This window comes from Perognathus longimembris, chromosome 23 (genome assembly GCF_023159225.1).
Source record: "Perognathus longimembris pacificus isolate PPM17 chromosome 23, ASM2315922v1, whole genome shotgun sequence".
Taxonomy (NCBI): Eukaryota; Metazoa; Chordata; class Mammalia; order Rodentia; family Heteromyidae; genus Perognathus; species Perognathus longimembris.
In genome coordinates this window covers 34,174,103-34,201,103 of record NC_063183.1, presented here as the reverse complement: position 1 = coordinate 34,201,103, position 27,001 = coordinate 34,174,103, and the positions used below count along the sequence as shown (strand labels likewise).

Here is a 27,001-nt window from a genome sequence, read left to right as displayed (position 1 = left end):
CAAAACAGGCTTCATGGGTAAAAACATGGGACCATGAAACGGCGTGATGTTAGTCTGTGCTGCTTTGCTTTCTCTTTGGTCATGAGCAAGTAGCTGACACTTTCTGTGGCCAAACCCGTTCACCGAATCTGGGGGCACTCACCTGGAAACGTAGGTGAAAATACATTAAGAACTAGACATGTAGGACTAGGTTAATTCAAGGTATCCCCTTGAAGGTAGGGTCTGAAATGAAGAGACAGTACCTAGTGTGGGGAAGGCGGAGCTCCGGGCCGTGAAGACCTCGGAGCTCGGGGAGAGGATGACTCACTGGGGCCTCACTGGAGGCCTCAGCCTGCCAGGCGCTCTGGCCTGTTAGCACCCCGCCCGTTCCACGCACTTGGAAGGACGGTGGAGTCTGGCCCGCTCTCCTTCCCTGGAGTCAAGGGCATCCCCTCGGGGGCTCCAAAGGCCACACCAACACTGCACTTCCATCCTGGGCTAACAGGAGGATCCAATCCAGACTCAAGTCTGAGAGCCCAACTTCATTCACATCTTTTGGGCAGGAAACGAAAGATGTCAAGTATAGAATGAGGAAAGCAGGGCGAGGCTGGTGACTCCCGTGGACGCCCCGCCACTCAGGTGGCTGAGATCTGAGGCTCACAGTCGGAAGCCAGCCCAGAGCGCAAAGTCCACATAAGATTCTTATGCCAATTAAGAACCCAAAAAGCCAAACCGGAAAGCTGTGGCACAAGAAATAGAGAGCTATCCTTGAGGGGAGAAAGACCAAGGACAGTCCCCAGGGCCGTGAGTTCAAAGTCCCAGACTGGCCCAAAATAAATCTACGGATCAATATAAGATGAGGAAGTGGCGAAACATTTGCATCAGCACCAAACCCACAAAACACAAGAAGTTAAAACAGTTTATTTTGTGCCTGTCCGAGGGCTTGAACTCAGGGCTGGGTGCTCTCCCTGACTCTTTGTGCTCAAGGCTAGTGCTCTACCACTTGAGTCACAGGGCCACTTTCATCTTTTTGGTAGACAGTCACAGGTAAGTAGCTCATGAGACTTTCCTGCCTGTGACCCACAGTCCCGAGGTCTCGGCCTCCTGAGTAGCCAGGATTACAAGGATGAGCCATCGAGGCCCAGCAGAAGCTGAAACTTTTAACCTCAGAGCTCCTCCCAGACTTTCACACCCTTTCTCCTCAGCCTCCAGCTATATAAACCTGGCCTTGTGTGTTTGTGTTATAGTGTAAGGACCACTAGCTCTCTGCTTTGTCGACCTATTATGTCACGTCTCGACATGCTCAGAGTAATGTAATCAAAACCGATAAAGTCAGTGGTTGTGGGCACATCAATTACTATTATTACTTGTTATTTGCTGATGATATCCCCATTTATGGGGCATTTTTATTGTATATGCGTGGCCTAGCACATAGAGATCCAGATATATTAATCCAAGTTAAACCCCACAGCATTTCTGTAAGAGCTGTGGCCATCCCCATTTTATCAGCAAGGAAGTCCAGGCTTGGAGAGCTCAACGAAAGTCACGCAAGGTCACAAGCGCGCGATTCAGTGTTTAGCCCTTGGTCATATTCCAAAGTCTATGTTTTTAAGAATGAAGTTATAAACAGCTCAACTTTGAAGTGTAATTTGTCAAAAAAGCATAAACACATTTCTTTAAGTTTTGAAGAGCTGGAGGCATTTCCAGTCTTGTTTTCTTTCACGTACGTGAAAGGTAGGGTGCTGCCTAAGAGGTGCGCCATAGATTTGGAGATTAACACTTTGATACGCACACTTTGAGGAGTGCAAGCATCTCTAATGAGGACTTCAGTCAAAGTTAACAACGTCTACTAAGTTTACTGCCTGCTATCACCTGCTCAGTAAGTACCCAATGGAAAGTTTACTACAGAGCCGCATGCCCCGCACAGTGCTGCTGAGGCCCTGCAGGCTTGTTCCGGCTGCTCGTGCTTCGCACCCATGGCCCAGCGCTCGAGCCCCGCCCCGCGTCCCCCAGGCTTCCCGCTGGGGCCGTGCGCGCAGTCACCCGGCCTCCCTCAGACTTGGTTGGGCTGGCCTGGCACTGCGGGCCTACCTCAGCCTCTCTGTGGCTCGGGAGGAGGAAGGCACCACTGTGCCCGGCTAGGGGCTGACAAGAAGTCTCACCACATTTTTACCCAGGCTGACCTTGAACCGTGATCCTCCCGATCTCAGCCTCCCAAGGAGGTAAGGTGACAGGTGTGAGCCACGAGTGCTCGGCGGCGTCGCACTCACTGTGCTTGCTGCTAATGAAGCACAGTCCCTGCCAGCACAGGGCAACGCTACACAGCTCACCGATGGAGCGAGCACAGGTGAATGAGTGGCCTGCTAGAATCAAGACGGAGTTTTTTCAATTCCTATTTTCCTTACCTCCTACTGACAGGAGTACCATAAAAACGAAGCAAATGTTACCGGGCAACGCACCTTAAAAGAGGCCAGCAAGTTTAAGGGAAATGCTAAAGAAAAAGTCACTAGTCACTGTTTCAGAGACGGCTGCTCCTGGAGTGGAGAGGCGGCGTGAGGCCCGCCAAGCCAGAGCGCCCCTCAGCCCCGACTCTGCTTGCAGAGCGGTGGGGTCCGAGGTCCCTGGAAACACCTGAGGGGAAGCCATCCCGCCTTCCTTCAGATGCCGCATGTGGAACAACACGCCCGCCTACCTTTCCTCTAATTTTATAAAGCCCAACATTATTTCTTTCATGGTAATCTTATTTTGCGGAGGCTTGGCCCTCCCTCCCTCTCCCTCCTCCATTCCCCCCTCCCGACCCTGTCACCCTGTCTCTTTCTCTTCCCTTCCTCCCTTCCTTTCTTAGTTTTTACTGGCAGAAAATGTACAACTAGAATTCCCTCGAGAAGAAGAAAGTGAGGAGACCCTCATCCACAGGGTGGCTGGTCACTGTGCGAGGCTATGTACCTGTGTGCCGAAACCTGCAAGTGCGCGGAGCTAAGGAACGGTAAAGCCATGTTTCTTCTCTTAGTTTTAGAGGTTGACTGGTGATATCGGAAGACTGTCTCTAAATGCATCCGTGCTCTTGTCTACTAAGAGGACATTCGTTAGCAAGGCTGGAATTACTATAAAGCATCCAACATCTTACAGAAAAAGGTCTTGACAAAGATAATCTTAGTTCAGCAAAGGCCTCTTCCGGGCTCATCTGCTCAAGGGAGGGAGGCAACGTGTCCTCCGCGTGACTCCTCCTCTCGCAGCCCAGCGGGTCTGCGTGGCAACGTGGCACCCGTGGGCAGCCCTGCCGCCACTCACTCAGGACAGGCTACGCATTCTGAGAGGTTCCCACCCCTCAGGGGCCAAGGGACGGAAACCCAGGTCATCCAAAAAGCCCTGGAGCGCGACAGTGGCGCCTCTCAGAATCCTGCAACAAGTAGGAAGAGCCACAGAGAAATGTATTAGCAGAGGAAGCAATACATGGGAGCAGAAAGCGGGAGACGAGGACCGCGAGGTGGAGGTGTGCAGCTCCGCTTGCCCCCAAGCGTCCCCAGGGAAGGGCCGTGCACCCAGTCCCTGCCCCTTCCTACCACCGCAGGGCCAAGCCCTCCAATCGGAGCCTGCGCCAACTCCTCTCCCCGCGCCCTGCAGCGCGGACCTCCATTCCACCTCAAACTCAGTGGAAATTTTTAAGCATGAGTTTGCTTTTGAGGAAGGAAGTCCATCGTGTGCTTTGCTCTCTAGCTTGAGCAAATGAGCCAGGAAAGGGAGCTGTGGTTTAACAGGAGAGCAGTGCAGGGCACACCAGCAGTGAGTGTGCCGGACATTCCCCTCCTCTGGGGAATGTAACCAAATGTCCACTCTGCGTCCGACACTCAAGCGGCGTCCACACACACCTGGGTCGGTACAGTGGAGTTGAGCCACAAGGCCAGCTGGCTCCAGAGAGCACGCAGAGGGGGGGCGCCTGACCAACCGGGACGCTGCTCTTGACACCGCTGAAAACTGACCTTGACACTACGCTGCTCCATCTCCTAAAGAGGAGATGCGAGATGCAAGACGCCGCCCTCCGCCCTCCCTCCGCTCGCAAGCTGGCTGGCTGGGCTTCGGAGGAGGAAGCCGAGGGGAAGGGAGGGCTCTGGCCAGCCTGGCCCCCAGAGGTAACGCAAAGCAACACTGCCTCAGTGGTTAAGAGGGTCTGGAAAGCCGAGCCTGTGCTCACTGCAGACTGAAAGCGCACATTAGCACACCAGGTGAGCCGAAACTCCTCCACTAGAGGAAGCGCTGCTCTGCATCCCGTTTCAATCCAAGCACAAAGCTATTTTTTTTTAAAGTAATGAATATGTAAACAGCACGGGAGCCATAATTTTCCGAATAAAGATGATACATTTACTCCATCCTGTTGACTCAATTCTAGGTGTTAATAGTTACAATCCTATAGAAAGTGACGCAAGTGTGCCCTTAGATGCAAATTTCCTTGATGACATGATATATGTGAGCCCTGGGTGAGTCACATACTTCAAAGAGCATGTCAAATCTGTTATTTTGCTACAGCTATTTGAAATGTGCTTCTTCTCCCAGATGAACACATGGTCTTCGATCCGACCACAGAACACACAGTGGGTCTGGTCACTGGCATCCAAAATGAAGGCCACTGCCGCACTGCCACCTTCTCGAGTCTTCAAGAGGTTCCCATCACCCGCCAAGTCACGCACATAGCCGTAGCCCAGTGCCCTGCATAACATGGACTCAATTCTCCTTTCAAAAACAACCAGTAATTATTACCGAAGGTCTCTTACATTCTCACAGCACAGTGGCAGGCAGAAGGGAAGGAGGCGCCTAGTGTCCAAACTGCTCTCAGGAATCCTACCATCAGCGCCGGGCGCCGGTGGCTCAGACCTGTCATCCTAGCGACCCAGGAGGCTGAGATCTGAGGACTGTGGTTTGAAGCCAGAACAGGCAGGAAAGTGGGCGAGACATTCTTCTCTCTGGTTAACCACCAAAAAGCCAGATGTACAACTGTGGCTCAAGTGATAGAGCACTAGTCTTGACCATAAAAGTTCAAAGACAGCATTCGGGCACTAAGTTCAAGTCCTGACACTGGTACAGGAGTGTGTACACGTGAGAGCCTACATGTCATGCCACACACACACACAGTCAAGCTGTGTAATAAATGAGGCACAATCACTGCTGGAGCACCAGGGAACCCAGCATGTCGCCAGCAGGAACACATGCAGTGGGAGTTCAAGGAAAACACGAACCTGAAGGGAAGGCAGGGTTTACGGCCCCTGGCAGTGCTCAGGGCTGCGCGCACAGGAGACTGGGGCTTGCTAGCCGTATAACCCATAATTTCCTTCCCAGGTATAAATGCGAGGTTTGATTTCCAGGGTCTGCATCGTGATCTCAGTTATCTAGGGTCTGTCTTCAACTATTTTAAAGGCAACTTTTAAATTAAAAAATTATAGTGATTACTTACTATGACCTCAACCCAAAACCCTCTCTTTACATGATCCCATTATCTTATATCCCTATCCTTCAAAATCTATCAAGTTGGTTATCATTTATGACACTCATTTTCTAGAGAGAAATCGGGAGGATATGAGACTTGCCCATAACAAGAGACAAATCTAAGGACGGGAGAAGAGCCATTGCCGGAGGCCACGAGGTTAACCACTGTGCTACAGTGCCCACGAGGCCCGTGTGTCCCGAGAAGAATCACTATTCATAAAGCATTCATCATGCCCCTCCTCCTACCTCAACAACTCCCCGGGTACAAATGAAATCTCTACTGGCTGACAGATGTCCTGACTTCAAACATTCTCATCAAGAAGGAAGAGGACCATCTAGACTCCGGGCACCTCCACCAAGGGGGGGCCCTGCAGGGTGCGCCTTGAGTTGGTTTTCTTCTCTCCTTTCCCATGAGATCTCTCTCTCTCTCTCCGTCCTCTCTCCTCCACCTCGACGTGTCCAGGCTTGGTTCAACCCTCCTAAGTCTTCTGGACTACTAACCCTAGCCTGTATCGACTGCCTATTTTCTCATAGACTCCTTTTGCTTCGCCTTCTTTAGGGGGTTTCCCTTATTTCAGAGCAGGGATTCCCTAGGGCAAAGATTAGAAATTCAGATTCCCAAGGCCTTCTCTGTAAATCCCAGTTTGGGAATCCATATTCATAGACTGCTAGGTGCTTCCTATCGCCAGGCAAGTTTGGCAAACAGTCCTCTGGGAGATTAAGCATAAATGCACTCCTGTGGTAAATAGGGATCTTCATGCACAGCTCCCCACCCCTCCCCCCCGCCCCCCAGCTCCTGCTCCCGTCTGGTCATCGTGCCGTACATCTCACGTGGTTCCACACATCTGCTCCTTTACAGCGGCTACACGCGCTGCTCCTGACATCGCCCTGTGTTGTTAAATCTGAAAAACACCAACCAACGGCCGTCGAAACCCTCGGAGGCCTCCCTCGTCATTAGGCCTCCCACAAACATTTCACGGCATTGATGCCTCCCTTCCCTGAAACACTCTGCAACCGCACATCAAATTCACGAGCAGAAGCACACGTGTCTGTTCACATTCTCGAGTCACTGGGATAGTCCATCACCCAGCCAGGCAGGCACCGGAGCACACACCTGTCACCTTAGCTACTCGGGATGTGCAGTTTAAGGATCCCAGAGACGCTTCGCTCCAATTAACCAGCAAAAGCCAGAAGTAGAAGTGTGGTTCAAGTGGCAGAGCACCAGCTTTGAGTGGAAAAAGCTAAGTAAGAGCATGAGGCCCTAAATTCAAGCACCACTACTGGCACAAAAGAAAGAAAAAAAAAGCCCTCATGTACAATGTGTGTTAAATACGCAACTAACCTATGAAGTGGTCGTTATTTCCATTTTACAGGTTAAGAAGCCACTTTGTCAGAGAAATTGCTACTTGGAAGTAACAGAGTGAACAGTACTCAGACCCACATGCTTCCACAACTGTCTTTCTCTCCACACAAGGCTGTCTTCATCAGCAAACCTCCCTTAGTCCGTGCCCCACAGGTGAGCATGTGCCAGGCAGGAGCTATCTGTGGCCTTGCCATGGCGTCCCCCCCTCCCCCCACAACACACCAATTCCTGGGAAATGACAACTTACAGAAGTCCGTTATGATTTCCATATTTTCCCCCAGAGTGCCTTGCTAGATAAAGATCTTGGTAGACTGAATTTAAATGGCATGCATTCAGTTAGATGAGGTCTCAAGAGATTGCGATTCTTGCCCGCAGATAGGTATGTGAACCTACATGTCAGTTTCCAGGTGTGGCAATCTGTCAGAAAAGACAGCCACGAGGTAGATACAAGCTTCCAGTCGTCCATGATGCCTCGCTTTGCTTCCTCACTCACAGTTAGTATATAGAAAATTTGGGAGTTTTATTTTAGTGGATGGCATTTGTTACAAATGTTAGTTGGCTGAAAAAGTATTAAATTTTACACTCCCCGTCTACTTCTGTAGATCTTTCAATTAAAAAAAAAATAATTTGGGGAGGGGGAGGAAGTAACAAATTGTACAAGAAATGTAGCTACTGCCTTATGTATGAAACTGTAACCCCTCTACATCACTTTGACCATAAATAAGTGATTATTCAGAAAAAAAATGATTTGAGGCAACAGGAACATCTCTAGCTGGCAGAAAGGGTTATGGTTTGGGTGTTCTGATTAGGCAAATATTCTACTGACTACAGTTAACCATCTCTGTATCTTCAATGAATGAGTGATCTTTAAGTAATTAGAACTCAGTTACTTTGTTTACCTGTAAGTTTCCTGATCATTAATTACATTTTCTGAAATGATTCTGAATACATTTCAGGAGAGGGTAGAGTCTGACTCTGTAATGAGAGATCTATTGTTTTACCTGTGAGGTAGAGAAATTCTAACAATAGGAATTCTACTTAGATAAAAGATAATGGAGAAGTTGCTTGTGTTTTCAAAATGCCTAGGGAATAGAACAGTTTTTTTTTTTTTTATACTATGACCACCACCTAAGATTTCCCACATATGAGTTGTGGCATTTTTACCAACCTAGGAACATAAACTCTCATCTTAGTTATTTTTCATGACAAAATAAGGAGGAAAAAAAATGCTTTCTCCTAAAAGCAAAGCAAGAACAACAACAACAACAAAAAAAAACCCATGGAATCACTGGTTCAATACCTAGCACTAGAAAAAATAAATACAAAGATAATAAGATCTCACTACTTATTATAAACAAAGAACAGAAGATGTTCCTGTTATACAGCTTACGAAAAACTGGCAGTCTTTCTTAATGTTAAAAACGTGTACAAATAGAAACATGATGAGACCTATGCATGTAAATACTGGAATTGATGCGGCGTTAGGCAGAGGTGAGTGGAGTCTGGACCCTCGGAGGGAACCTGCCCAAGGTCAGCGGCGTCATCAGGACGCAGAGAAGAGGGAGGCCAGGAGTCGCTGGCTCCTCTCGCTGTGCCAGCGTCTTCAGGACAACTCTGAGGATATGGATTTCCCTTGACTTTGCAGATGGAGAGACTGAAGCAAGCAGACGTAGAGAAGCCGGGACTTGGCCCCGTGTCCGCCTCCCGGTCTGGGTCCTTTTCACCGGAACCATGACCTTACAGTACAGGTCTTCTGGCTCACCATGCAGATCTTGGCCAGTAATTCTCGTAGATGAAAGGGCTCACTACAAAGTTTTGCTCGCATCACCAAAAATAATTATACTTGCCTAAACGCAAGTTATGGGAAACTAGGGGACATATGTAGAAAATCAACAAAAAAGCAAAAATTACTTCCAGCCTCCTTTACCCGTGTGTGAAGACCCAACGGTGCTCCCCAGGGTTAATCGCACCCTAAGGAGGATACAGGCCAAATGGATCCTGAGTTCATCATGGAAAACTATTTGCCACATTAAGCAATTTTCCTAATTAGGCTCACCATTACATCTATAGACATATGTCTGTACACTCTTATACCAAGAGCATAATGAAAGGAAGTCCCATCTCCACACTCAGAACATATGTACATAGTTCAAGATAACATTAAAGGCCAAATGAGACAATTCTAAAGTTTAAGGACTTATCTATAGCCAAAGAATCCTAAGTTTCAGCTAACGGGTCTATGGATTATTAAGGAGGTAATGAACATAACAGACTATTGGTACAACACAAGTAAGTGCATTCCTAGATGATGTAACAGGATTTTAATAGATGTATAAATATATTCTGAATAGATCATTTATATGTAGACACACAGCACCGAATAGATACAAAATTCGAATTGATTTATCTACCGTTAAGAGGGAAAAAAGTGAAATTCTTGTGCATTCTGCTTATAGATTTTAAAATGCTCCATAGTTGGGGTATGTGAAGCAAAACAGAAGCACAAAGGTAAGAGAACAGAGCTGTTGGTCTGCAAGCTGGGAACCGCGGGGAGAGAGCGTGGCCAGGCCAGGCCAGGCCAGGCCACGAGCCCTCTGGGTCTCCCTCCCATCCCCCGGCCCAGGCCTCCCCTTCCCCGGGGCTCAGAGGCTTGCCCACTGCACAGCGGGGGCGCGAAAGTGGTTTGCTTTCATTTTAATGAGGAGCTAGATTTCAAGGTAACCCCATAGCTGCTTTTTCTGCTTGTCACCAGAAAAGTAGTGAATGGCTCAGAACTACACAGGGATAACTTTTAGCAGATTAAAGCAGTTTATATGATTTTCGGCTGTGACATAAAAAAATATTTTTCAAGGCCAAATTAAGAACAGATGTCAACATGTGAGAATGAATAAAAAGTTCTCCTATTTCCCCCACCCCTCTCCCCAAACAAACAAACAAACAAACAATGAGGACTTTGAGAAACTCCTTGTGGGTAGACACAGGGAAAGAATAGGGGGACCGAGCCTGCCATCGGGCAGACTCTTCTTCCCGAGCGAGGACAATGAGGAGGAAACCAGCACATGGACATTACAATGTATGGCACCATAAGGCTGTGATAGATGCACTGGAGGGATTCAGCAAGTGCTGTTCAGCCAAAAATCAATTGAGAAATCAGCGTGATAACAGAGCATGAGGTGCCCTATAATAGCCCTAAGACCCCCAAGGCGATTCCAGCCCCTTTCATCTGCCACACTGCACAGACTCCAGGGGACTTCGCTTCCGCTCCTTGACTACTAAGCCCTTCTCTAGCTCCTGCCTACTGCTCTGCTCTCCCTCAGAAAGGGGGCTGACAAGAAATGATGATGTTTTCAAGTGGTTTTGCAGAATTTTTATTCTTTATCCTCTCTTGACATCGACACTGAAATGTATCCTGTGCTATCTTATCAGTCAGGGACAATTCCCACAATATCAAATTGTCAGCTGTAATATCAGAATAACCTAATGAGTAATAGTCTTTTCCTTTTGAATGCCTTAACTAACATGCCTTACACTGACTCCTTAATAAAATCAGAGTGCAGGCTTATGCAAATGAGACATGGAGCAATTCACACCACTGTTATAAATACACATATATATATTTCATACCTAGATTTCATCTCAATATCTCCTCAATCATTTCCTGACAAGGCCTGGTTTTGTTCAAGTCATATGTCTACTTGGCATTTGGCGCATCTGTCCCTTGGTCACAAATGCTATAGCATTTTTACCTGAGCTTCCTCGCGAAATGACTGGCTGAGTTCACCTTGCCTACTAGGCAGGATTTCCTCATAATAAAAACATCTCACTTCCAAACTTTTGGCTCTGACGTGAGACATACCACGACTCAGTAGTGACACATCGGAGCTTAGGGAGGGCATATAAACACCGGATCCGCATGAGGGAAGGAAGAGCTAATTGGGAGTCAGCTTCCCTGTGATTATCAGCTTGTTTATGGGGAGGGAGGGCTTTTCCGAATGGCACTGTAAATTCATCCCTGATTATGGCGTTCACACCACAGCTCATTTCCACACCACGCTCCCTGGAAGCCTCCACCTAGTCCACCTCGCCTGGTTGTAAAGGGCTGTGCACTGTTTGCAGAGAATGACAGTTTTTCATGCTTTGATTTTCTCCAGTTTCAGGAAAAATTAATCAGTTGCACAAGCCAGTTGTCAGATTTCACATCCCTCACAGCAGAAAGTACCCATATTCATTGTCTTCTATAAGAATAAATTTTAGTGATTTTCCCCATGTCAATGTGAATATTAGACTGACCCAATTAATATGAAATGCTTCTATGTTGCTGGAACAGACAGCGCTACAGAGAGAACCATTTGCACAACCTGCTCGTGATTATGGGCCATAAGGACACAAAGATGGCACGCACATTTGTGGACCATCTGAATTCTTATACTGAGAGGGAGGGGGAAGGGGGAGCGAGCGGCATGACGTTTGCTTGACTGTCGTGGGTCATGTTTTTTAATCCAGAGTATTGGACATGTAACACAGCAACAAGAGCTGATCATTTTGTTTAATCACCTTTTGGATCTTTGCCAGATGGTCTCCATTGAGAACACGGCAAACAGAGAGAGACGAACTGCATCTAACACGCCACCAGAGCTTTCCCGTAAATGTCTGAGAACTGATTCCAACAAGAATTTAGTCTCAGAGCAGAAAGGGATACATTTAAAAACTATGTGCATTAACTATACTTTTCCCCACAGATCCTCCCTTGGCATGAATAATTTACCCACTCTTATGCTAATGGGATCATGAAAGTATCCCTCCGTCTTTAGTGCAGCTATTCTCAGCTTTCAGTAATTACCCCACCCAGTGAAAATAACATGGCTTCCACGCTGAATGCCCCACTCATACCTGACAATGCCAAAGATCATGGCTGACAGTGGCAGGATCTAGAACTGGACAGAGACACCCTAGTGGCCCCTAAGTCATGCTACTAACAGGTAGAAATGTCTGGGGATGGGAAGCGGGAAGAAGGGCCAAAAGAAAGAAATCCCTGCCATCAAGCCTGGCTTTCCTCGACTCATTCTCCAAATTTCACTTAAATAAGAATGGGTTCTTCTTCTATCGCTGTGAGAAACATTTGTGATCAGATTCGTTTCTAAGGGAAAACGGCAGGCAATGTCTAACAAAAAGACCCATGGATTATCCCTAACATACATCTTCACGAGGCACTTTAAAAATCTGAAGAGTTGAGAAATCCCCTATGTTTTTGCTGGTGAGGGGGAAAAAAAAGAATTACAAAGGAAGGAGTAGGAAGAGGAAGAGAAGGAGGAGAAGAAGGAAGAAGAGGAGAAAAAGGACTCATTTCAACCTCTGTCCACAAAACGCCACGTTAGGTAGCTCACTGTGTAGAAATCAGGCTAAAACATCTGTGAAAGAAAGCTATGAAACAGCAGGGAATGAGGCTGGTTTATTGTTTATCTTTTGTTCATGAGGCAGTATTCAAGTTTAATTACTACTCTAAATTAAACTCTAACTGCCATCAGGAGACAACCCTTTACATGACTAAGTTAAAAAAAAAAATCTAGAAATCCCAACTCTGGTTTCTCAAGTAAGTTGATACATATAGGAAGAAATTACTCAAAATTAACAGCAATTATAGAAAGCTTTTAAGCATTTATGGGCACCATTACATGTTCCTAGACCATTCATTCATTTCTAATGGTTACTACTCTAATAAGTTCCAAAGAAAGCAACAGAAAATTATTTGAGTGTTTTCTAATGATTGAAGGATTGTTTTTATATTTCATTGGGGGAGGGAGAAAGAAAATGCATTATTAATATTCTGTATACAGCAGCCTCTTCTGTGGTCATGGTTCCACAATCAATTAGGGTGTCAGAAAAATTTTTTGATACAATTAGGAGGATAGGAAGAAAAAGAAATGTCATTGTATTCATCATAACAGTAAATGATCAGCTTGGGATGAACTTAGCTCTAGGAAAAATAAAAGTTAAAAGCAACTAGCAAAAGATTATGCCAGCTGGCACCTGTCATATTGTATTTAGGGTTATTTTAAAGAGATTGCCGCCACCAGAAAAAACATTGCATTGACAAGAGTTTTCCTAGACTGAGTAAGAAACCCAGGAAGAATACATCCAGAACCCACACAAAGTGGGCTTACGGGGTTCTTCACTCCTCTTTTAAATATTTAAATGGGGTATTTTGGTGGGGGAAATACTATTTAGAACTATTACAAGTATTACAAACTCAGAAGTGTAGTAATATCTTAGGTGTCTGTGTGCCTGGAGCACTTACATTCACCACGAAAGGAGTACTTGTAGATCCCAACCCCAGGATGGCTACTGAACTATATAATAACTAAATAAAACCAGTCGGTGGAGTCCTAGCCTGGCTGGCTGGCTAGGAGTCAGAGACGTCAGTGGAGGGCTGGGGGCAGAGGAGAAGGGAGGCGCGGAGGCCAGGGAGCCCTGGGGATGAACTGGGATTGCACTGAGGTGGAGCTGGGTCTGGCAACAGTATGGTTAACGTGTGTGTGGTGTGTGCAGCGTGAGCTCAGCAGTTACTGGGCCAACTGTCTCGGTATTTCTGGGAAGCCTGCCTATTCACAGTGCAGGGATTGTTCAATTGCTGCAAAATGTACAAAATGAATTTTACAAAAATGAATTGTAAGGAAGGCCCCATTACAACGATTTTACAGCAAAGATGTCAACATCAATTTTTCTTTCATGCATAGCTAATGATTAAAACAGCATATTCCATTTGCCTAAGACAATTTATTTCATATTGGCACATCAAAATATTGAAATACAAAGTTATCTTTAGTCTACCCTTTTTATTCATTGCTGCTGAACCCATACCATTGTTCAAACCAGGAAAAATAAAACAAACTTGGCACGAAATACTTAAAACAAAGGCTCATCAATATCCTCCAATTTGTCAACATCTCAATTACAGCACTGCAAAAAATGTAAATTTCATGTGCTCTAAACACTGAGGGGCCTATTCTCTTGCCAATTCACATGCATAACTCCCATCAGCGTTAATGGGAGTTACACAAACCCATCAATAATAATAATACTTTGTACATATAGTGTGCCTTTCATGTAAGGCTCTCAGGGTGCTCTAGGAACAAGGCGGCTGTTTCCTAGTCTTCAGTCTGGCAAAAACACACACTGAAATGCAGAGCAGCCTTTGGCTTAGCACGTACAGAACCAGGAGCCCAGCCTTATTGTCAAGCCTCACTTTACTGATGGGAAAGCAGACACAAAGAGTGCCAGTGACTCCCCCTGAAGCTGTACCCTAATTCTAGCCTTGAAAAACCAGATTTCCTTCCTCATTCTTGTGGCCCGCAGGATAAATGTCCTCCCGTTGGCTGCTTTCAGCCAAAGAAATCAAGTGAATGAAAAGTCTGGTTCATATGTGTGTACCATTCACCGGGAAGAATGTGCTACAGGAAAGATGTAGTAAGTCTGCATCTGCATTTTAGAAAGTTTCTTTCTTACAATGTTTTAATCAGTTTATTTTTATTTTTCTCCTTTTGGTTTCTGGCCCAAACACTAAGGAGGAAAAGATGACCTTTCACCTGTGAAACTGGGTTTCTTTCCCTATCAGGTCATAAAACAGGTATTTCTTCTAGGCTCCACAGTAAAAATTTGTATGAATCATTATTGTGAAAAATACCCTGGAAAACTATAAAGCAACATAAATGCATGTATTGTTTTATAGCATATGGCTATTAAAATTTAATTTAAAATGTGTATGAAAACATTGTATTTTGTACGATTCATCCCTGTTTTTTCTGTTTATCATAATTTGTTTTGAAAATGAATCATTTTACAGTTTTCCATATGCCTGTTGTGCTAATAAATTCTGAATAAGCAAGAAAAACTTTTCACTAAACTGCAAACTTCGTTTTCAATGGAATATTATAATCTATTTAATACAAAGAACATAATATTTCCCTCCCAGGTTTTCCATTATGCATTAACCCTAAGATTTAGCCCGTGATAAGCATGCATGATTTCAGTCAGTATCGCTGTTGACTTTGCCCTGCAGCAGATAATTCGTCTTTCCTACTGAAAGCTACTCTGGACGATCCAGTGGGACAAAATGTCAAAATATCTTGAAAAATACGTTAAAAGACCAAGAAGAGCATGAGTACGACAAAATACACCCAAGTCAGGTCTTCACATTTTATTCTGCTGTGAAATGAGGGAGGGGTAACAAGTTTGACAAGAAATGGACTCGCTACTTTACGTATGCAACCCCTCTGTACAATACCTTGACAGAAAAACAAACAAACAAAATAACACATTTTTTTTTTGCACTAGAAAAAAAGAGAAAAATACCAACAGTGCTGTATACACGTGTTGTAACCGAAAATCTGGTAAACCAGGTAGGGAATTTCCCAAATACTCTTCACTTCATAGGAAGCCTAAGCTGGTTCTCTCGAGCTTTAGCATGGTGAAAAAAAAAAGACTGACTTCCTTCCTAGTGCCTGTGCACAAAAGCGACCGTGTCCATTCTTTAATCCCACAGAGATATGATTAAAGGAATAAAATCCTTTAGGGATCAAATCCTTCAACACGGGGATAAGCGGGTGCCGCTCTCCCCCATCTTAACAATATGTGAGTCTCGCAGCTCTTTGCTTTCCTGAACTGCACTCTCCATCTCCCCCCACACACACACCAAACACAAACCACACAAGAACGCAAGCAACGCAACGTGATGGAAGTCCACACTTTGCTGGCTAGGTTAAGCCTTCACACTGGGCTTGCTGGGGCTGGGAGCAGCGTGCTCTTCTCTCCGGCCCCTCCCGCCATAACTCAACCTACCCAACAGAACCCGGGAGTTTTAAATTTCAGTTGGGACCTCGGTGACCTGTTAATGAATCTACAGAGAGGAGCGAAACTCACAGTGTTGAGTTATGCCTGGTGCTGCCGCTGACTTGCAGTCAGAAATGCTTGAAGCGTTAACGTAATTGCAAGAATGTGAAAAATGAAGCCGGGCTCCTGAGCGAGTGAAAGGTCAGAGAGAGCCTCACACACAAGTAGTCTCTGGAAGATGGCCTCATTAGGCCAGTAAGTCTGCCTCTCCTCTCCCCTCTTTTGTACAATGTGTGGGGTGTTTTGTTTTTATTAATAGATACATGTTACCCTTTTTGTCGCTGCAGTTGGGGGGTGGGGGGTGGAAGATGGAGCCACAGAAAGCACCAAGGAGCCCACTGTGGCCGGAACCACAGCCAAGCTGAGCGCGCACCCTGGGTGCACCGCACAGGGGCGCGGGGGCTCTGCGCACCTCACCTGAACGCTGTCTCAGAGTTCACAGCGAAGCTGAGCGCGCACCTGGGTGCACCGCACAGGGGCCGGGGGCTCTGCGCACCTCACCTGAACGCTGTCTCAGAGTTCTGTCTCTTTTATATATTCTCACTGGTGCAGTAAAAGGAGCACACAAAACCCAAATAAAGACAACTAGCAGGTTCTTCTACAGACTGCTCATCCTTCTGTTAGGTGTAACTTGCTTAACCACAGTCTAGACTGACCAGTGAATGGCATCCTAGAAAGAATATTTTCCTAGCTGTCCTCGAAATCCATGAACCCCCAAATCCCTGGCCGGAAACTGTGAGGAAAGACACTCTCCTTACACCAACCATCCTTCTTAAATGGCATACACGACAACATCACAAGCTGGAAAGCCGTCCTCTATGTGGAAGCTTGTCTAATACGTAAACGTTGTGCCCATAAACACAGTCATAATAGAGATGAAAAGGACCTATGAGATCAGACACCACCTAATGTAAAATATTAAAAAGTAAAATCTATACACTTTCCTGGCCCACATCAATAATGCATCTTCCTCTAAAAGATAATTTTACCCATACAAGAGGCATCCTCACCAATATATAACTGCTCTCTGTGCAGTAGGTAAACTTTCAATGGTATAATTCATCCCAAATTGAAGCAGGCTTCCTTACCATCTGTAGCTGCTGGTCCCTCTGCCCTCTGATTATTCAACATTTTAGGAACTGTGACAAAGTCACCATGTCAGGTGACTAGAGAACGGAACAATCTCCAAGGAATTTCAAAATCTACCATCCTAAGATGTGATTTCACATAAAATTTCCCCTGCATCTCTAAGAACACATGATCACACCTTTTGTCCTTTAGAGCATAAATTGGCTGATTACACAGAACTCTTGTGCTTGATATTACAAGTAAATATTCTACTTCTAACTCAAAGTACTGAATTTCAGCACTCACATAGGTCTTTCCTCCCATTTACTTATGCACACCAGAGTAAAGTGCAGATAATCAAATTCGAAAAAGAACTGCCAGAAATAATCAATTATTATTGTAATTCCTACTTGCAGAGTAGACAGCTTATTGTAATTTCTTTTTTCAGTAAGAAGAAACACTGTCTTCCTGAATAGCAGCCAATACACGTCCTTACCTGTCCTTCTCCTGTTGACCCAGAGGCAGAGGTAGTGGCCCACAAAACACTGAAGCCACCTGACTCATGCCCACTCCACGTAAGGAAGCGCATGGCCTTTACCTTGCTCGCTGCTGTTGTCCCCGCTCTGGGACGCGTGGCCCCCGCTGGAGGGTCCCGGGGTGCCTGCCGAGTGGGTTGACGTGGCGTCATCGTGGTCTCGCCAGGATGAAGGGTTCTGGTGCCAGGATACCAAGGCATTTCCCCACAGTCACCATGTCGCCGTCGGTGAGGCGCCACGAGGAGAGGAGCAAAGGGAGACAGACATGTGTGCTGATTAGTATTTGCACAAGTAGGAGCACACGCACGCCGCGTTACACTGGGCTGTCCCCAGTTACAGGGACAGAACGAAGCTCCAAAACTTGATTAACCCTCACTTGGGTATGTACAGCTGTTAAGGCTAACTGAAATACACTTTTAATGATGCCTTTTACCAGATACAAATGTAGACCGCAAGAAAGCTCAGTTTCTAAGTAAGAGAATATTAAAAGTATCTTTTCAACTTCTGACATCTTAATCATGGTGTATTTTCCCCCCAAGAAATAGGTCCCCAGTGCTCCTGGATACTAACTGCTTCAAAACATCAATATCTACATGACTAACCACTCTCTTAGTAAAACCACAGGCTAAACACTGTATGGGACAGCTCTCCGGGTCTTTCACACCTGCATGAGCTCTCAAAACATCACCCTGGGTTCGATTCCTCAGCACCACATATATAGAAAAAGCCGGAAGTGGCGCTGTGGCTCAAGTGGTAGAGTACTAGCCTTGAGCAAAAAGAAGCCAGGGACAGTGCTCAGGCCCTGAGTCCAAGCCCCAGGACTGGCAAAAAAAAAAAAAAGTCATCAGCACTCCTATACCCAGCTGATGCCATATTATTGATTATTACATCGATACCCAATAAATGATCAATCTCCACTTAATTTGCATGAATAATTTTTAAATGCAAGAAGATGTGAGCTCCTTGCCATCTAGTAAGCTAGCTAGGACTTACTCTTAAGCACCATGGAAGTCCTAAATCACCAAGTAGTGATTTTTCCTGGGACAACTACTTATTTCCAAGGCCATGCAAAGCAGAATGAACATTATAACTCATGATACTTTGCTGAATGTATTTTTTTCCTGCTTCCTCTCCCTTTTCCTGATCATTCCAATACTCTGCTGTTGCTAAAGGAAAACAGGAATTCTAATGTACAGGAAGGACTTTATCAGCACCCCTGGAAGGGAGGCAAGACATGGAATTTCCTCTGGCAGGAATGAAGGGCAGGCGCCACATAGGAGGTACAGCAGACACGAGGCCAAAGCTGTACCCTGGTCACCCATGCACCGTGGCTTCAGCCAAGTTCAAGGACCACCGCCGGGCAAACCAAGTCTCTGGGGCACTAGGGAGAGTACCAAAAATGTAAAGCAGTGTCAATGTCCCCAAATACACCAGCAGTTCTTCTTACTAGAACCGGTAAGCAACTCAGACAGACCTCTAAGTATATAGCAACACGCAACCCTCTTGACCAAATGAAAATAATCTAGCCAAGTTACCATTGCTTGTAGTTTATTAGGGGAAAAAAAGTCTATCAGTCTTCTGAACATGAACTCTGTAACATACAGATAACACATAAATGCTATAAAAATAAAGCCAGAATCCAAGGTGAGAAAAAGAAAATATTCATATTTGGAACACAGAGGTTGTAAATTAATACTTGGCACTTGTAGTAGATGATGACACAATCCACAGCTCTCTGGATTAATAGCATCCCTCCCTATCAAAAAGGTTGCTGATTGACATCAGAAGCAAGTGACTCAAAGTGAAAATCTTGAGCAGAAGTTTAGTGACTATAAATATGGTATAGGTATCCATCATTAATATAAAGATATGCTAGAGGAAGTATATTAGGGAACAAAACTGGGAAGAATACAATAAAAACCAAGTCTTCTATTGTCTGCATTAAGACAAAGTTACTTCTAGGAGCTCTCTTTTTATCTAAGTTAGAAAACACTCCAATGGTTTCAAGCTAAAGGCAGACAGAACACAGGGGCTCTTCATGCCTTGCAGTCTCTTCTTGTCAGCTGTTCGGCTGGATGGTAATCTGATAAAGAGCTAAAAGAATTATAGGAAAGAGAGAAAGAGAGAGAAGAACAGAAAAAGGAACAGAGGGAAGAAGGGAGAAAAGGAGGAAAGGGGAGTAATAGCACAAGTTTAGTCTAGCACAGGCTAGAGCCTTCTTTGTATTTGTATTAACTGCAGCAAATTCACCTAAACTAAACTTTTCAGTGTACACAGCAAGTGATGTTAATTTTATGCACTGCAGGCTTTTTATTAAGCTGGCTGCTATAAAAGCTCCTTACCCCTCGTGAAAATTACAATAATTAACCACTAACACCTCAACTATGTTTTAAGGCAAATGTCTTCCAATAGCTATCACATAATCGTTCAAATGAAGCTAAAGCAAGTCTTTCTGTTTAGGCAGTAGAGGAATTTTCAGGGTTCCTGCTCACACACTGGTTTGTCCGTACCAATCAAATCTGTGCTAAGTTTCAAAGTCAGGTCTCATCAATTCATTACTTCATAATTCAGTGTATTTCCTTCAATGCCTCTCTTGGAGGTGTTCTCCAGAGTATACGACTGTTACTTTTAAGAGAGAAGGGTGGGAAGTGGAGCTGTGGCTCAAAGTGGTAGAGCGCAGGTCTTGAGTGAAACAGCTCAAGGACAGAGTCCTGGGCCCTGAAGTCAAGCCTTACAACCAGCAAAAAAAAAAAAAAAGAGTAAGCAGTTTCTCCAAACAAGTTATGCTAGTCCCCAGATTTTCTCACGCTCCTTCTCTTGCCTACCATTCCCCTATCCCTTTCCTCTTTCTCTCCATCTCTCAAGAAATGTTCATCTGGAAAAGTATCCCATCTACTGGCACCATGTCTCAGGTACTGTGCTCTGTGCTGCAGGCTGGGGTGAACTGCAGAGCTTCACGTGACAGGAGTTGATTCAAGGCGGAGGAGGTAACCCGCTGTCTGGACTTGGTTATACGTGGTGATGTCATTGTATATAAAGGCATACTGGGAATCTGGTCAGTAAAAAAAGTTGGTCCTCCCTTGATCATAAAAAATGGTAACCCACAAGGCCCAAGACAGAACATTATCCATAATGCTGGGTTTTTCAAGTTAGAATATTTGTTTGTATCACTGCTCCTAATTTTCTTCCTAGAGAGTTTCCAAGTTTACATCCTTCAAGAATAAGTGCCTGGCTTTCTGCCAAATTAGATTCAGGAGTTTAGTAAATCCTGAAACCAAAGTGGCATACAAAATCATGTAAAAACACATGACATGTGGAAAAATAGAGAAGTGATCCCTGTGTGCGTGCGTGTGGATTCTCGAGGTCTGAGCATTCCGCACTACGTGTCCTGTTCTCCGGCACAAGCATCGAGCAGAAACCCCAGGGCACGGGGAGGACCCTGCGCCTCTATTCCCAGTGGCTTTCATAATTGGGAGTCAAATATGGTGCACTTCTTACTGTGACGTAATTGTGTTAAAGAACAAGAGTTACCAGGAGCAAAGCAGTGAATGCCGAGTGAAGCACAATGGAAGGAGAATAGACGCGAGGAGCTCTGTCTCCAGGGGCAGTACTTTCTATTTGCTGGGCCACAGACTTGAGCTGATAATGCAAGTTGTAATTAATATAAAAGCAGAGACAATATGGGCAGAGCTGCTTGTAGTGGGGCCACAGGAGAGCGTGCGGCTGCTCTCCTCGGCTCCTCATTTATACAGCTTTCCCTAGGAAATACTGTTCTGCCAGTGTTTTCTCCCTTGAAAGTTAAAAAAAAATTGATTTAGCACCATCACTGAATTTTGCTAAATCTAGAAAACAGTGGCGAGAGTAAAGGAGTCAGGACAGAAGAATTAAAAGCTACTAGGCGCACCTCTTTTGTTGAGGTTGCAGATACACGTAGCTGTCACATTTAAAACCAGAGTGGCAGTTCTGCGAGGGTACAGCCTACAAGAAAATGCTTTAGGAAACCCTGGAAAACTGGAGGCATTTCCCTGCTTTAGGTGATTCCACACAGTATGTGGTTTTTCCATTGGGTCACTGGGGCAAGCTGTGTCAAGAGTTCCTCAGAGGAAGTAAAATGTACTGACTGAGCTTCAAGGACAAAACAGAAGAGTATACCACACCTAAGTTGTGACTACTGTAACAGGAAGCCCAGCCTGGAGCCTACAGACCACGGTGGAGGCAGGTGTGTGCAGGCGAGAGGACCCTTGGGCAACGTCTCTCTGGGGTGACCGGGGACATGGGGGCCAGCACTGTTCCCCTGGGACTCATTTCCTTTATTCATTAACGTGAAGACATTACAGAAAATAATCCTTACAGTCATCTCCACTTATTTCTATTATAATTACCTGTAACATAACCATTCGATTTTTCTAGTGAAAGATTGTATATGACTTGTAAGAAACAGTAAAAGTCATCCAGGATATGGGCTCCTAGGTGGCGAGTTACAGTAAATAGGAAGATAATTTAGTCAGTAAAAGAAGCTAGTAAACTGGTTTGACTTGATACATCTAAACAAAAGGACAACATATTGGTATCAATAAATGTGATTAGTATTGCTAACTTATTTCTTGTGATGTTATGATAGCTTAACTCCTCATTAGCAATGGGGAAAAATTGTTTTAATGAGATGAAAACTATAATCCTGGAAGGTTCAAGTCTACAAAAGCTAAAGATGTCATCGTGTTGTTTTAACGAGTGTTATTCTGAAGTTGGCATGAGAACTCAAGAGACCTGTGTGTGCTTCCGAACCTGGACGAGCTCCTGAGAATGGAAATACGCCAGGAGGACTCCACTGGCTGCCCACGTGCATTGCATTGTTGAACTCAGGAATCACTTCGAGAGCGAGTCCTTTGCAAAGGATCCTTCCATTTGATAGAATAAATTTCAGAGAGATAAAGAAATGTGTTGTTAGTGCGGGGGCACCTTATACAATGCTTCCTGGGACGCCAGACACTGGTGGCTCGTCCCTGAGTCCTTGCTACTCAGACGGCAGAGATCTGAGAATCACAGTTCTAAGCCAGGCAGAGCAGGGAGAACCACCAGGCCCTCAGCTCCGGTTAGCCATTCAAAAAAGCCAGAGGGGCTGGGCCACAGCCTCGCAAGCAGGAAGCCCTGGGTTCGATTCCTCAGCACCACATACACAGAACAAGCCAGAAGTGGCGCTGTGGCTCCAGTGGCAGAGTGCTAGCCTTGAGTGTAAAGAAGCCAGGGAGTTCAAGCCTCAGGACTGGCAAAAAAATTTAAATGTTTTTTCTTTAATTATTAAAAATAAAAGGACCAGAAGTGGAGCTACAGCTCAAGTGACAGAGCACTATGGTTCAAGTCATAGAGAAGTAGCCTGGAGCAAAAATTCGCCAAGACAGCACCCAGGCCCTGAGTTTAAGCTCCAGGACTGGTACCAAAAAAAAAAAAAAAAAAAAAAAAAAAAAAGCCTTGCCTTCTATGACTTCTGACTGCATTGGGATATTGCATAAAATACTCAATGTGAAAAAAATTTAAAAAGTGACTTCAAATAATGCTGTTTAAATGTGATAGTGGATTTCCATCTATCTATAAGGTTTTCCAAGTATACCTACGTTGAATTTTATTTCATCATCACAGTTACCTTGGAAACCGTGTAAATTCTGTCAATGAGAAATCAACAGGAAAGTTACCAACAAGCTTGAGCAAGTCAGCAGCAGCACTGACGGTGGAGACCCCCAGTGCCTAGCGCGTTTCCTTGCGTGGCAGACAGAGCTCAGGGGCAGAGCTTTCTGGGAATGGGTCCCGGGGGGCTTAGGGAAACAACACATCATAACATCTAATCTTACACAACAACATAAGAATCTAGCACATGACATTAATCGTTCATTTTATTAATATTACTAACATATCTTATTTCTCTCCTGATTGCCAATAGACCAACAACTTACATGTGAACTTCTAATTTTTCAGGTAGTAACAGAATTTCTATCTCCAGGCACTGGCCCCTATTCTGTCAAGAGCAAGGCCCTGACCATCCTCTCCCCTGACCTAACCAGTTGCTGAAGAGTTGTACAGACCTAAACAGACATATACACTCAGAGGTGAAGAAGAGCCCAGAAGCACAGCCTCACTCAAATTACCGCACAGAAACTAAAATTGGTATTGCTAAAGCCAGCCAATTTTAAGGTGCTTGACACACTCGTAGGCATTATATTTTCTTTCCTCTAATTATTCCGAAGTAACCAAAATGTAGATTTTATGACTAATAACTTGGAAAAAGCATAATAGTAAAATGATAATAAGCACTTCACAAAAATGAAGCTTAGCTTATAGATTATTTCACTCATCTGAATCTTAGCCAACAATAAGTCTTTACCACACATACAAAGGTAAATTTCATTTGCAGTAGATGTACATGCAGACTGGTCTTAAAATGTTGTAAAATGAATATATGTCCTTTACTGATTTTACAAAAAATACTGCATACTAGGAAAAGCATGAATATTTTTTTAATTGCTTTCTTGGCATGATTATTTTAATCATGATAAGTTTGAATGTTTGGGAAACTCAACATTAACTGCAGTTGGAAAGCAGACTTGCATGCTTCCTTTGAGTATCATATATATTTTTTCTCTGTAATATCCCGAAGAATATTGTAATACCATTTCCTACCTATAACCATTATTTTATATGACAGTAGAAGCCCAAGGTGTGAAGTATGTTACAATATTAAATATATAAGCATTCATAATGAATGCTTATAAATGCTTTACTGAACACAAAAAATTAGAAGCCGATGTTGCACATTTTGTTTTCTATTTAATTTCAGATTTCCTCTCATTATGCACACCACATATGTTAATTTTAAAAACGCACAAATCTCGTATCACTAAATGTAAAGAATGAAGACTGTCCTATTTGTCTTCTTTTAATACTTGTATAGCATAGCAGAATATTTATATGACATGGAATATAAAATAACATGATTTGGCAAGGAATAGTATACCAAAATTCTTTCTTAAAAGTCTGCCAATAATATTTGTGAAGATATTTATATCTACACTTTTGTCTATATTTTCAAATTTTTAATAATAAAATTGAAAACCATATTAGCAATTCGTAAATTGCCCTTGATGCTTCTACTGCTTCCTAGCTCACCAAATTACACACTCATTTTCTCCTTTACATTCTTTCTCCTTGCCCATCCCCCTCCTGCCCCCCCCCCCAGGGTAGTTTGATACCACTTAGTAAGGATAGAGGTGTATATGTTTGGGGGGTGTCAAACAGCTGTCACAAACTGTCACCTCCACAAGAGAAACCTTGGCGCACCACAAATTAAAGTACGATTCTTTTTAAGCTGTCATTATTCATAGCCAATAAGTTGAAATGCTCTCAACATTTCATGTGCAAATAAAACCAAGAGGAAGCTTGGTAGGTCAGAATCGTGGGCCAACAGATAACAGAGAAACACAGGCTGGGCCGGGCTGTCCGGGCGCCTCGGAAGTGGCCCTCATCACCCCAGCGCCAGCATTCACCACAGGAGATGCAGCCCGAGGCAAGGTATTAAATATGCATATCAAAGCAAATGAAAAAATAAACCTCAAGATTCAAATTGGACACATTTACATGGAAAAATACCCTGCGATCATTTCAGGTGTGTGTGTGGGGGGGGGTGCTTTCTATGGCTGGGGGGGCTAAGGGGAGAGTGCGTTTTGCAGGAGAGGGTACACAGTGTTCAGCCGGTTCCCTCTGCAGGGTTGTGGGTGTAGACCTGCAAATGAATGCAGTCAATACACCTATGGCACCGAAGAAACCAAACTGGTGCAAACCCTCCAAGACTCTCTCCTTCGACCTACATAAAACACTCTGGTCTGTGGCAAACCTGTCCATTTCCCACTCCGAGAGGTGGTGGAACAAATTATTGCTTCATTTCAAAACAAATAGCAGGGGGTGAAAGTAAAAAATGTTATAGTTCAGATCTCTAGGATATAAGAGGCTTTAAATTATGACACCCAATGAGGTGGCAAGCCCTTGTGGGTTCAAAATAAATCAGTTGTCATGTTCAATTGATTGGGGGCTTGAGAGGGGAACAACAAATGATACAGTTGACTCTTTTACTCAAAGATTGTGATTGTTAAATTATTAAAGCGTTATTCCCTTAAGTACAACTTCTTTGAGTCTATATCTAAATATTACAATAGTTCCACAAATTGGCATTGTTTGTCTGCTAATGCTCTAGAGAGCCTAGTTTACCTTATCTCTTCTGTGTAAACAGCAACATGCTCTAGTCCTGTACCTCCATTGGAAAAAGAGCTGCCAAGAAACTATTCAAGAAAACGAAGTGCTGGGAACCCAAAGAAATACCAGGAGGAAAACCTGGAGACCCCAAGAAATAAAAGGGGGGAAAAAGCCTTTGGAGAATTGTAAACTCTCTCACAGGCTACAAAACCACACACACACAGATCCTTCCCCATTTCCCCCAATAATGTAAATACATATGAATCCACAAATAAAAGGCACTGGAAAGAAACAAGTAACGAACAACAAAAATAAATATTTCCAAGGCAGTGTCATTACTCAGGGACCACAAGCACACAGGCTGTAGGCAGGGCCACGAAGCCAATGAACCTTCCACAGCTCTTACTACTTCATGTAATACATTCGGGAGCCCAAAGAGCCCCTGACATTTTCCCCGTGGCCTTGGAAACAGATTCAGGCAAATAGAGGTGCAGGAGCTTCTAACACCATACCACTTATTCTGCCTCAGAACTAAACATTAAGGACAAGGCTTTCTTCTATTTTTTTTTTCTTAAACAGAGCAACGATTCATTATTAAAACCTATGGCTGCGTATTTTCAAAACTTGTTGTTGTGAGGTGAGAGGGTATTCTCAGGGAATCTCAGCCCTGAAGGAGGGTTACACATTACCTCAACGCCTATTTAATTTACGTAGGGTGCTAGATTAATATTTCAATCACTCAGTTATTCAGACTACATGGCCTACAGCATTTAGGGTTGTGAGTTCAAATGAGTGTGTAAGACCCCCAGCCCGTCACTCCCAGGCGTGGGCTTTAGGTTCCTATAAATAAACTACATACACTTCACGCCCACTCGTAACCTCCACACAACACACTCCCGCCTCCCCTACCAGCTGCAATCTTTCTTCTCTTTTCAAATTTTCACTCACTATGTATGTTTTTCCCCCCAGCAGACTCACTAGATCAGTTCCAAAATAGGATTAAAAATCAGAATAGTAAGAAATCTCCTTTTCTGGCTTGACACGCAGTCATTCCTTACGATACAGTGTACTCTCTGTCCTCATTCACCAATGGGTAAAGTGTTAAAATTCAACCACTAACCCACGGTTACTCAATCATAATTCCCCTCAGCTTCCTGTAATACATTGTTAATAATTGGTTCATCAAGGTTACTGTCTTTTATTATGAAGATGCTTCAGGCACTTGGCAATAAGTCCATATTCTGACAATAAGTTTCTATAGAGCAAAAGCCCTGAGAATTGCAATGTGTTCATTCATTCCTTTTATTTCTAATGCAGTTCGAGACTGCTAATAATTCTCAGGATTGTCATCTCTGAGAGAGACTGGGAAAGCAGCTCTCTCCCCATTCTCTCCCGGAGTCCGAGTCCACTCTCCTCCCCCTCCCCCACCCCGTCCAGCTAACTGTCTTGCCTC

At 44.4% G+C, this 27,001-nt stretch overlaps 1 protein-coding gene across 6 annotated transcripts in view; it reads right to left on the bottom strand.

The window, feature by feature from the left end:
- Window positions 1–27,001, bottom strand: part of Meis2 (Meis homeobox 2) — a 174,338-nt gene that overhangs the window by 141,611 nt on the left and 5,726 nt on the right. For all 6 annotated transcript variants that reach the window (XM_048331942.1, XM_048331939.1, XM_048331940.1 and 3 more), the window contains exon 7: window positions 17,373–17,487. In XM_048331942.1, coding sequence (XP_048187899.1) covers window positions 17,373–17,487 — 115 coding nt within the window. The remainder of the gene's footprint in view (window positions 1–17,372; window positions 17,488–27,001) is intronic.